General features: G+C 42.9%; 1 protein-coding gene across 3 annotated transcripts in view; it reads left to right on the top strand.

Annotated features, from left to right (window-relative positions):
- LLGL2 (LLGL scribble cell polarity complex component 2) overlaps window positions 1-12,151 on the top strand; it is a 32,440-nt gene that overhangs the window by 4,172 nt on the left and 16,117 nt on the right. For all 3 annotated transcript variants that reach the window (XM_004176341.6, XM_072937022.1, XM_072937021.1), the window contains exons 2-5: window positions 3,075-3,181; window positions 9,301-9,398; window positions 10,410-10,491; window positions 11,745-11,860. In XM_004176341.6, coding sequence (XP_004176389.5) covers window positions 3,107-3,181; window positions 9,301-9,398; window positions 10,410-10,491; window positions 11,745-11,860 — 371 coding nt within the window. In that variant the 5' untranslated portion in view covers window positions 3,075-3,106. The remainder of the gene's footprint in view (window positions 1-3,074; window positions 3,182-9,300; window positions 9,399-10,409; window positions 10,492-11,744; window positions 11,861-12,151) is intronic.

Below are 12,151 nucleotides of genomic sequence, written 5' to 3'. Positions count from 1 at the left end.
TCAGCCTTGTGCTATTGTTGCCTCTAGACAGCTTCCCTCAATTCATCTTAAAAGAAGAGAATGTTGCACATAGTTTCTGGTAAAAGACTTGTCTTTGAAAGCCTAAAGAATTGTTTCCCTTGAAAATAAGAACATTAGATACATGCAGACCTGGCATAGCTTCAGAGGCTACTGGAGAATTCCTCTCTGGCTACTGGTAGCCACAACTGTTACCAGATGGTTGTAAATGCTGACTGGCAGACAACTGCAGAGCACTTGGGGCTGGAGTTTTATGTAAGACTCCAAAGGTGTGTGGGAGATAAACTAAACTGCTAAAATGTAAATGTACATCTGGAAGATAAGATTATACAGATTGTGGAATCTATTTCTAGAATTGGAAGAGATACTTGCTTATTGTACTAAAACCAAAATTATTCTCTTTGATAAGAGCCTTGTAAACTTGTGATAATAACTCTTGGACAACCTGTGCTGCAGTGGATGCTATTCCTTCTTTGCCTTTGTTCAGAACTGCTTGTCCTCTCGTCCTTTCCCATCCTGTGATGCTCAGAGGTTCTTTGGTCAGCAATAAACTGACCAAAGTATATCAGTCTATGAGAGGTGACTTTTGTAGTTTGCCTTCTCTGATCCTCTCAGCCCTTCAGGGTGATGGTTCTTCAAGTGAGTTACTGCTCAGTTCAGAGCTACTACACTTCTTAGCCTGTTGAACAAGTTGTTGTGGGCTGGAGTGTGAATGTTGGAGCTCTTGCATAAGCAGGCTCAAATAGCATGCTTCAGGATGCCATTAATATTTTAGGATAACACATTCTAGCAAGTTTTTAAATGTAAAGTTGTGTCTCTCTCAATACAAGCCCCTTCTTCGCTCCTAACACATAGTTTCGTCTGTGCTGGCACAGCTGAGGTCTTTTGTTCTAAAGTGGGGACGGTAATTAGTAGAGTTTCTCTGTGGGTTTGCCTCGTTTAACAGGTCCAGGATATTGATTGACAGTGGGAAAGGGTGTGTCTTCTTGGCACTTTCCTTTCCTTGTCTGGCTAAGGGCAAGTTGTGTATTATACTTGGGCATGATGTGCTGTCCTTTCATTGCGGAGCACTTTGTCACTGCTCTGTAACTTTTGCTGACTTAAAGTGAATGTAGCTTTGTGAAAATATGTCCCTCTCTCAGGGATGTCTGGTAAAAGATGTCTTATGATCTGACACTATTTTTGAAATTTCAGTTGAGTTGCTAAATCATTGTAGAAGGATTTACTTTCCAAGTAAACAACACTTTTCCTCTCTTTTCTGAGGTCCTCATAGGTTTGTTTCTGTGCACATTCTTCACCCTGCATGTGCTGGTGGCACACAAACACAAACAGCTGTAGCTGCCCTGCTCAGAGCCATTTTTTCTCTGGTGGCTGGTGCTGCCAGTGATTCTCGGTGACTGGAATGTCACGTAGGTGACATATTCCAGTCACGTAGATCCTAGTAATTCTAGGGCCTGAGCGACTCAGGTGATTGATCCTCATGTGATCCTCTGGTCCTCTGAACCAGGGCTGCATTACGGACCTTTGGTGAGCTCAGGGCAGTGCTGCACAGGTGGCTGGAGATGCTGGAGTGTGAGCAGGAAAGGTAAAGGGGCAGTAGTGCAACAAAAAGGTACAAGTTCAAGCTCAGGGAGTTTCTAAAGGGAGTTCTCAAAATATGCCTGTGGAGCATCCTGTTTATCACACCATTTCCTTCTTTTGGACCTTCACAGCTGGTGCAAGGCCTTGCTTGGAACTCTTTGAAAAACAGCTCAAGCTCTTCAGGAGTGGCTGCTTTAGGTCATTCCAATGGCCATTGTTGCTGGCAGGAGCACAGAAGCAGGCACCCTGTTTCCAGCTGTGCTGTTCCTATCTCTGCAGGTGTGAAAGCTCATCCCCATTGTCACTCACCTCCAGCCCCACTGTTTGAAGGGTTCAAGCCCCTCTGTTCGCTTGCTGGTTCCTTTGGTGCTCCTGGCCCCTCTCTTTCTCCTGCAACATCAGTCCCCTGCTCCCCATCTTACTGTAGGTGTGTATGAACCTCTTCTGACCATGTATAATATCCACTCTGACACTTCATTACACCTCAGAAGTTCTGGCCCCACTGCACATGTATGTCATGTACAGAGTAGCTGGCAAATTGCTCTCTGTCCAGCAAATTAAAATAAAATACTGAGTGAAGTGTCTGTAAACTGCAGCCTGTGAGAAATGGCCAGGGCAGGCAGGAGCACTAACACCAGGGTAAGTTTTCAGGATGTGAATTCAAGTTTTTGCTCTGGAGTTGACAGGGTTTACTTGTCACTTAGTACCTGTGCCGAGGGGAGATGTGACAGTTTCCTGAGCTGTACAGAGTGGGAAGCTGGAGCTTGGGATTCCTCGTGTGATTTCTGGCTCTGGAATCAGGTCTGATTTGTCCTGCTTGGATCCTTCTGTCTCTGTGAGAGACTGGCCACTGGGACACTGCTTTGTGCTTCAGCTGCACAGTGGATTGCAGGTGCGAAATTCCCTTCCCTACCCCCACCTCGAGCAGGGAGTTCGGCTTGATTTTTTACAAAGGCAAGTTAATAATTAATGCAGCTCCCCTGCAGGCAGCGCAGCGCCCTTTCTGCCGTGCCCATGGAGAGACCTGAAAATGGGATTCTTTCTCTCTTTGGCTCAATAGCTGGAGGGTTACCTGGGGTGAAAACTGATGCTAGTCAATAATGCCTGAGCCTGGGATTTAGCCTTTAGGTTGGGTTTGTCTGAATGTTTATGCAAATGCTGGAGTTTTTCTTTTTCTTTGGATAGCATCAACTCAAAGGATCACAAAATAGCCAAGTGCAAAACCCTTTTCAGAATCCTCTTGTTTTATCTGTACTAGTTTGCTTTATCAATGTGAAAGTAGAATTGTGAAGTGCTGCACCAGAGAGCTGTGCTAGACTGGTATCAGGTTTTAGTCACTCGATAGTGATGTTGTCTCAGTCTGCTCTGGCTGATTTGTTACCTGCTAAACCAAAATAAATAACCTACTTCTGCCTGCTTTCTGCTCTGGCTGTTTATTTTATTATTATATAGACTCTTCTTTTCTCTTTTGTTAGGATTTTGTTGCCAAGATACTACAGCAAGGAAAATGAGAAGGTTCTTAAGACCCGGACACGATCCAGTTCGAGAGAGGCTCAAGCGCGACCTTTTCCAGTTTAACAAGGTACGGGGCTTTCCTCAGACTTCAAGGCAAATCTGTCCTGAGCCACTGCATCCTGCAAAAGAAGGGAAAAACCACTTGAGTGTGGGTGGAAAAGTTAAATTTAGGAGAGGTTTGTTCTCTTTTTCAGTTCTGCCTTTTTCTCCCACAATATGCCTTAGTAGTTTCCTTTAAGGTCCTGGGCGTGTTCTCAATTCTGTCTCCTTTTCTAAGAGGAAGGATATTGTGATGTTGTTGAGAGGCACTTGTTGAAATAAGAGATCTTCACAGCAGCTTTTCTATCCTCTGAGTGGTCTGTCACTTGTCCTGCTATGTGCTGGGACTGTTTCTGTTATAGGTAAGGAAAATAAACATTTTTCTAAAGATACATATAAGCCACAGCTTGTGGTGCAGCTGTAGCCAGAGTTCTTTGTCCCTGATTATAGTTTGGATTTACAAGTGTACCCCTGCTTTTAAATGTGCATTTAAAAGGCTGTGCTAGCACCTAGGCAGCACAATGGCCATTAGTAATGAATTTACTATTATCTTAGTCTGAATGTGTTTCTAATTTTTTTCCTTCCCTCAGTGAAGAAGAAATTGCAATGGCTGTGCTATCTATCCAAGACTCTGGATATTTTTCTTTTGAGTTCTGGCCAGGAGCATAATGCTTTTATCTTTGAAAATGCCTAGTATTAAATCATGGCTAGGCTAATGGCTACTTACACTTTCTTTGGGGAGCAGAAATATATTTGTAGGTTTTGTGTTTCCAAGGTTTAAATGGAATTTTTCTGCAAAGTGAAATGGATAAATGAAATCAGCCTAGGAAATAACCTCCTTGATTCATTGTAATTGTAGTGTAGATGGATACTTGAAGTGGAACTGTGGATATTTGAGATAAATGATTTAATGTAATTGGTACTGAGCAACACCAATTCCATGCATACCTCCCTGCCACTGGGGAGACAAAGGAACTCAAGAGTGCTTCGGGTCTGTTTTCTGCCTGCTACCACCAGAAAATCCTAGTGCAGATGCAGTAGAAAAATCTGTGAATGCAGACCAGGTCTGAGTTGTTTGCATCTGGCTAAATGCAGTGTCAGCTTCAGAAAAGATGTCTCAGTCATGGGTCAGAGTTGCTTATAAGCATTTAAAATTATATATACCTTGGAAAAACTCTGCGATTTTAGGTATGGCTCTTCCTTGAATATACCTTTCTCTTATGAGAATGTTTGGCTAAGCTTTGCCTGCCAGAGACACACTAATTTGGATAATGCAAAACAGGGTTGAAAGAGGTAGCTTTTGCAGCAGAGGAAAACTTCCAAATATATTAGAAGCTGACATCAGGATTTGTGACTCCATTTGTTTCAGTCCTGAAGGTAAATATGACATCTTGTTTCTAGGGAGACAACTACTTTGGACACTTCCTAATGTTTGCTCTCATTAACAGCTTGGTAATTAAAGGCCTTGTAAAATTCATTTGCACCTTTAAGCCACAGTAACTTGTTCTTTTCTAATAAGAATCAGAAGAGAATGAACATTATACCAGAATCTCTTACACTCTACTTTTTTCTTGCATAAAAGTGAGGGGTTTTTTTCCCCCCAAGTCTTATGTGTCCCATTCCAGTATTTCTAAAGATAATGGGTCATTTGAAAGCTTCTACCCTTTGATGCAATAAACATCTACTCACAGCTAGGTAAACTGAGAAAACCTGGGAAAGTCAGCTCTTAATTCTGAGCTGTTGAAGGTTGTGGCTTTAAGGAGCCAAGAATCATAGTGCTTTGTGTGCCAAAGCTGTCCTGGTCTAATGTGCTGTGAGAGCAAGCACATTAGGGCTGGTAAGCAGGTTTTTAAACACTTGTTATTTGAGGTCTTTGAAAGACTTCTGGTTAAGAACCTGCTTGGGAAATATTTTGTGGGTCTGTAAAGTTGCTGATCAGAGAAATTGCACGGTGGATTTGCACCTCTTCAGTGTGTGATGCAGGCCATGAGTAAAGGCAAGGTCTGTACCTTAAAGGGGCTGGGGATTCCTGGCCTCATTTTACACTGAAGTTGAATATAAATGCAGGATGCCTCACAGATTTAGTGTAGTGAAGTGTATTTGACCATGCTGACCTAGAATGGACTTCAATTAAGAAAGTCTATTTAATTGATGGTGGTGGATTTTTGTTTGTTTGTTTACTCTGTCAGGTATAAATAGGCTGTGATCTTACTGCTTCTCTCTTGCATTTCTGTTTTGCATAAGAGATGGTCCAGATGGTTTTAAGGGACTGATTGATGACTGGACTAGCACTTCAAACTGTTTTCAAAGTTGTGTTTGTTTCATAAAACACCTTCCTAAATTCTGCTAGTCACTTAGCTTTGCATATCTGTTTCTCTGTATGAGTAAGAACTTCCCATACTTGTGTGTACCTGTTGCAAGAATCTGTTTTTAGCTCAGTGGATAGAATGAAGGATAAGGTATGTGGACTTGGCAGTCTGCTTCTTTGAGTTTATCCTGCTTTTGGAAGTAGTATTTGGATGCCTTTGGCTCAGTCCAAGCCCTGCAGAAGAAACATGTTCAGGCTGGCATTGTCAGACTAGATGATGGGTAACACACAGGTGAACCAGCCTGTCTTACAGCTGAATGTTACCCAACTGGGAGCATTGCATTTAATTTATGGCTTCATGGTTTTTCCCCTGTTTTCAGCCTTCCTGCCCCTTTGCTGATGGGTGTGATGGAGAGCTTACCTGGAATCTGAATTAGTGTCTAAGCAAAGTTGGAGTTAGCACATACAGGCTTCATTGTTTTTTCAAAAGATGAAATAACAAAGAGACAGGGCTTGTATTGCCTGTGGTTGGGTTTGTCTCTGCTCTGTCATAAAACAATCTGAGAGGAGAAACAGAGGCAAGTGAAAGGAGGAAGACAGAGCTGAATTTCATGGGCACAGCTTTAGTGTGGGCTGGGAACAACTGTTCAGTTTGGCCACATTTTTCCTGCAGTAAATATGACTGACACGAAGCATTTTTGTCAGTGCTGCTGACACCAGGCTTGCTTGAGTCTGACAAATCTGTGGAGAATGAGAAAAAGCTCCTACCTTTCCCCATAGAAACAAAGACCCTTTTGAGAAGGAGGGCACATTGTGGGCACTCCAGTTTCTTATTTCAGCTCTGCTGAAAGGCTCCATTGTAACCTCTGCTGCCTCCTGCCCCCCTCTCTCCCCCTTGCTGCGTTTACCTGCTGGGCAGGTGAAAGGATTGACTGATGAAAGCTGCCGAGGGGAGGGAGGGAGGGAGGGAGGGAGGGAGAGCAGCCCAAAGCTGGCTTGATGTGATTTAACAACTGGGTGCAAATAAGTGCAAGGAAAAGATCTGAGTAATCAGGATAGTGAATGTGAATGCCTGACCCTGGTGGTGTCAAATGCAGCCCAAAACCCACCCTGAAGCCTTTACTGTCCAGCTGTGGAAACAAATGACATAAGAGAGAATTATCTTTGTTGCAGCTTATGGGCATCTTGGTTGAAGATTCAGAGCTACCAGAAACGTTTAGTACATTTACTGCTCTCCATGAGCAGTTGTGTAGCACACTGTGGTTGTTACTGATACTTCTCTTTTGTAAATGTGTCTGTGGAATTGGGGGGTACTTCAAAATTTCTGGTTGAATGAAAACCTGGAGAAAAAAAAATCACCCTTCTATTATTATTACTGAATCATACACACTTGGTTGTGCAGTTCATAGGTCTCCTACTCAATAATTAAAGCTTTTATTGACTTGTCTAATGTGTTTACAAATTAACACATCAAACCCAAGATATAATTAGGCCAGTATTAAGGCTGGTGTTGACAGCTTCCTAACAGGCAGTACAGTATTGTATAAGTCATGGTTTTCTGAGAGTTGTGGCTAAAGCTTTTTCTTTTGGATGGATGAAATCTTAGAATAATCACAGTTTCTAATTGATGTGTCACTGAAAATTGCACCTGGTTGTGCTGATAACATGACAGTGCAGTGACTGTGAACAAGTTGAAACTAAAACTATCAGGGGGAGTTACGCTGGTGTCTCCCTAACAAGTTCCTCACTTTGTTTTGGGTGAGAGTGGAATGGTGTTTATTGCCTGTGCTACACCTGATTCATTTAAATGTCTGATTTGTTGTTGAGATAACATTACCTTGGATCTTCTTCCCAGAATTTTGCACCATAGCTTTATACTCCCACAACTTTGACAATTAGGAAGCTTTTCTGTGTTGTCTCAGTAGCTATCACAGTGCAGAGAAATTCCTCTTTGCCTGTGCTGGGTCAGGAAACTGCCCTGTTTCAATTCTGAGTCCATTGATAAATTCCTAATTTCATACAGCCTTCTCTAGTAAGTTTTATATGTGTAGCTATGCAAAGGTTGGTTAGCAGCAGCTTCAAGGGTGACAGTAAAAAGACTGAGTTCTCAAAATTTGTTTTTAATAATGCAAACCTAACACTTAAATTACCTTCTTAGAATATAAATAGCTAAGGCTGGAGATTAAGTTATCAAAAAAGGAAGTAAACTCAGTGGTCTTGGAGCTTGTGTAGTACTAATCTTGGCTTACTACCTATAAAAGGTAAAAAAACATACTATCTACTCTTTTTCCCAGCCTAATGAGTTGGCAAGCAGAAAAATTGGGAAATGCTCCAATATTTTCAGTTTTATCTTGTAAAGAGGCTCATCTTCCCTTAAGAGAACCTCAGGCTGGGGTACCCAGTATTTAGAGGAGGGAGGTCTTTCCTTGCAGCTTAGGAATTGTGATCAAATGAGTAAAACCGAAACAAACTGGCAGACTCTGGAGTCAGCTGGATCCTCCTGTGCTGTCTTTGAGCAGGACATTAAAGTGCTTTGCAGCAGCTGGGGCACCTCAGGCTATGGCCTGACCACGAAATGAAACCAGCTCCATTTGATTCTCGTGCAGGGGATTAAGTTGGGAAATCACTATGCAGGAAATAAAGTCCAGGTGTTGCTTTTAGGTTGAGTAAAGCAGAAAACTTAAGTGAAGTGGTAGCTTTGCTTCTGACATGATGGAAATGAGGATGGGAGTGAGGTGCAAGTGCTGTAGATGGAGAGTTCTCTGCTTTTTATTTTTTTTTCAGTAGTGAGTGTAATGAATTCCTATTCTGTAGCTGGCTAGCTTGCCTTAGAATAAGGTGTTTTCCAGAAGCTGAGCCTTTAAGGATCAGTGTTTTCCAGGAAGCATCCCTCTTAATCTTCCCTATTAATCTGTGGGCACAGCAGTCCTCTGTACCTGTGTGTTGTGCGTACTGGTTTTGCCTAAACCAGAAGAGCTGTGCATTAGCACTTCTGAAAACCTCACTGAGCTATTTTCTAAGCAGCTTGGTAGCATCCTGTAAGCATGGCAGGATATTATTCCCTGGTGTGTACAAATGCTCTCAACCTCCCTCCTGAAGCAGTTGTAAGTTATACTTTAGGGAAGCCACCAAGGCCAAGCCACGCTGCTCCCTGTGACTGTGACATCTTTCTAGTCCCAAATGGCTTTGAATTACTCTGAGGTAGCCTAGGAGGCTCCTGTTCTCATTAAATTCCAGTGTTCATGTTCCCTCTGGAAAATGGATATGGGTTACATTAGTTTTCCTGGCTGCTCATAGGAAATCTGTTTTGCTTCCTTGATGAGCACTGATGTTCACTCACAGCTCTGCATTGCTTTGCACCATTTCTTCATGTCAATCACCAAAAAGGGGTCAGGAAGGCTGACCTGTGTGGAATTTGGCAGATAAAGCTCATCTTACAGTGCACAGTATTTGTGTCAGACTTTGAAATTGTGCTGAGCAGTTGGTTTACAGAAGTGCAGCTGATGTGGAGTGATGGAGTGTGTTGTATTGACTGACTAAGCTGTGCTTATGCAGAGTTATTTTTAATCTTAACATCAAGAGTTTTCAGGCTACTGTTTTCAGAATATTTCTCTTTCATTTCTGTTACACGTTTGGATATCCTGGCTGTGGAGCCAGGGATTCTTGGCACACATTCATCATTAGGCTGTTGTTCAGCAAATCAAAAAGGTTTGAACACCTTTCAGCAGAAAAAGCTGCCATTAAGCACTGTTTTTCAGACTGCCATACCATGTTGAATTTCTGCCCAACAATGCCCATGAAACAAGCTGCTGATGATGATTTTTCCTTCTCTCCCCCAGACTGTGGAACATGGATTTCCCCACCAGCCCAGTGCCCTGGGCTACAGCCCTTTTCTGCGCCTCATGGCCATTGGGACACGATCAGGAGCCATCAAATTGTATCCTTTGAACACCTTGGGTGAGAGTTCTCTAACCTCAACAGAATTAGTGCATCTTTAAAGAAACTTCAAAAGTTAGATTAAGTATGAATTTGCAAGCAAGGGTTACTGGAACACTGAAACAGTTTACCAGAGTTTGGAGTAATTTTTGGTCTGATCAATGTGGGATTGTCTTTCCTAGAGCTGAGCTACAGCTCCAACAGAAGCTGAGCTGATGCAGATATTAAACAAGACTCTGCTCTTGCTATGCAGAAGGTCAGACTAGATCTGGCCTAAGTTTAGCAATCCTTCACATTGTAAATTCCAGGGTTGTTTAAATATTTGGGGCAGGGTTCCTTTTTTTTTTTTTTTTTTTTTTTTCCTGAAGCAATTCTATTTCAAAGGTTAAAGCTGAAGTCAGAAATACTTTCAACTTCCTGAGTTTTTGACCATCCAGGAATTAAAGACCTAAACATTGAAGGTGGTTAAGTTATTTTTTGTAGCTAATGACGTCCAGTCTGTCAGATTTTTCTGTGTGAGAGATGATTCTCATGGCAGAGACCAGAGTTAGATGAGCTGTAGCGCAGGCATGTCACCCAGCCCAGAAAGGAAAAGTTGTTGCTGTCTCTGCCAGTTTAATCATTCACTGCTGGTGTTGTTTGTACTGAGAGGCTGGACTCCACAAGCAGGCAGTAGCCATCTGTCTCCTGGTTACAAATTAGTTAAGCACTATTGTAGTGTCTGGGAAATCACTGAACATCCCTGAGAAAAAACCGGGTCCAGGCACCTCTTCTGCATATACTGAAGGAAGAAGTGAACTTCCCTGTTTTCCACAGTGAGCACAGCCTGCAAATTTTACAAGCATGTAAAATCAAAAGTAGATTTGCATTGATTCTTTGCAGTCCAGCTCACCAACAGTAAAACGTGGTTTCAAACTAATCTCTTTTCGTCTTGCTTGCTAGAAAGCTTCGTATCAATTAATTGTAACCGTGGGTCACCTTAAATACTGTAGATCCTCAACAAACTCATCAGATATGGTGCTCCCGGGGTGGAGTTCATGGGTTTACATGAAGAAAACAACACTGTAATGCAGATTCACTTTATACCTGATCAGGTGAGTGCATTTTCAGTACCTCTGTGACTTATGGAGATCTCTCCTAAAGAGTTGTTGATTTTATTCCAGGGATCTGGGCTCCTATTACCAAGTATATTCAAATGCTGCTTGGTTGGGAGTGTTTATCCCAGTGTATTTTGTGCTCTCAGCAGCGCTTGTTGCTGTGGAGATGCTCAGTAAAACTAAAAGAGAAGCTTTAAACTAAAGAGTAGCTTTATTGTTCATAACTGTTACTCATTTATCTCCAGCAACATCTTGGGAATGGTAATAAGGCCAGGGTAGTTCAGGCAATCTGCTGCAGAAGCAAGAACTTCCTTTTCCTTTTGCAGCCCCTGTTTTTTCAGTAGGACTGGGTAGTCCTTCCTCTGCACAACAGATAGAACAGGAGCTGCTGCTGAGCTGATTTAATTATTTTCAGGAGCTCAAAACAGCACTGCTAACCTCATCTGCTGTTAAGTTTGTTGCCTTTGTGTTTGAGGGTATTGACTCTTGCTCCTGGGAATTGCTGAACAGTTATTGCCACACTCTAAAAATAGGAAAGCAGAATTTTCCAAATGTCTGGTGGCTGTCTAACCACTTTCCCTTGACTGTCCAGACTGGTGTCTTCGTCGCAGACTTTGTTCCCTGGTGCCCCCAGTGTAGCACAAGTGGCCTCTTTATGAGAGGGATTTAAGTCTTGGGGCGGTTTTGGGTGTCTGTTTGCTTAACTAATGGTATAAACTGAAACTCCCATGGGGAGTGTTGCACCAGGTGTGGCTGCAGCAGGTAAAATGCTCCAATTTGAACATCCAGCCAGCAGGGCTGGGCTCATAAAAGGATTCTGACACAACTCTCCAGAATGAGGTTGGACATGAAGAATGTGAGGAGTGTGGTGTAGCAGAGTATATCAGCCCCACCCAAAGCTGGGGTGTGTTCAGCAGACCTGTGCTGAGCCAGGAGGAGGTGAGATACAGCCTGCAGCTGCATGGCTGGGCTTTACAGCACAGGCTGATCTTCTTCCTAAATCCTTGTCATCCCCCTCAGTGATAACATGTGCCTTTTTAACAGGGTTTTTAGCCTCTAGGCTACTTCTTGTCTTCCTCTACCCCCCAAATCCCATTGCTGCAGTGTTTGTCCACTGCCATAAAAAACTGAACCAGCTCCCCAGTCCCGTTTTAGCAGGGAGTTACAAACAGCAGCAAATCTACTGCTAAATTTACTGTGTTATATTTAATACTGGCATTCTGAAAAAAGCAAGTTGTGTCATTTTGCAGTGCCAGCTGGTGACACTGCTGGATGATAACAGCTTGCACCTCTGGAGCCTGAAGCAGCATGGAGGAACATCCGAGCTGCGGGAGGAGCATCGTTTCACCCTCAAAGGGCCACCTGGGTAAGGCACAGGAGGGGCTTGGAGCTGGTGTGGAGATAAGCAAGCCAGAAAATTCTGCTGTTGTTTAAGCTAGAGCCTGTCCAGTTCTTACAGCCTGCCACTCCTCTGAATCCATTGAAATGGCATCCATGGAAACCAACCAAGGGCTGGCTAGGGCATGGGGGACCAGCTTTGAAATGTGCTCAACCAGTGCAAAGGGTGACATCTTTTAAAATACCATGCATTCACTGTTGTGAGTATAGGAGCTATTAATCGTAGTGTTAGGTAAATCTAACCATGCCTTAAGTCAGA

The sequence above is a fragment of the Taeniopygia guttata genome, chromosome 18 (genome assembly GCF_048771995.1).
Source record: "Taeniopygia guttata chromosome 18, bTaeGut7.mat, whole genome shotgun sequence".
In the NCBI taxonomy this organism is placed as follows: Eukaryota; Metazoa; Chordata; class Aves; order Passeriformes; family Estrildidae; genus Taeniopygia; species Taeniopygia guttata.
This window is presented reverse-complemented; position numbering and strand designations above follow the sequence as displayed.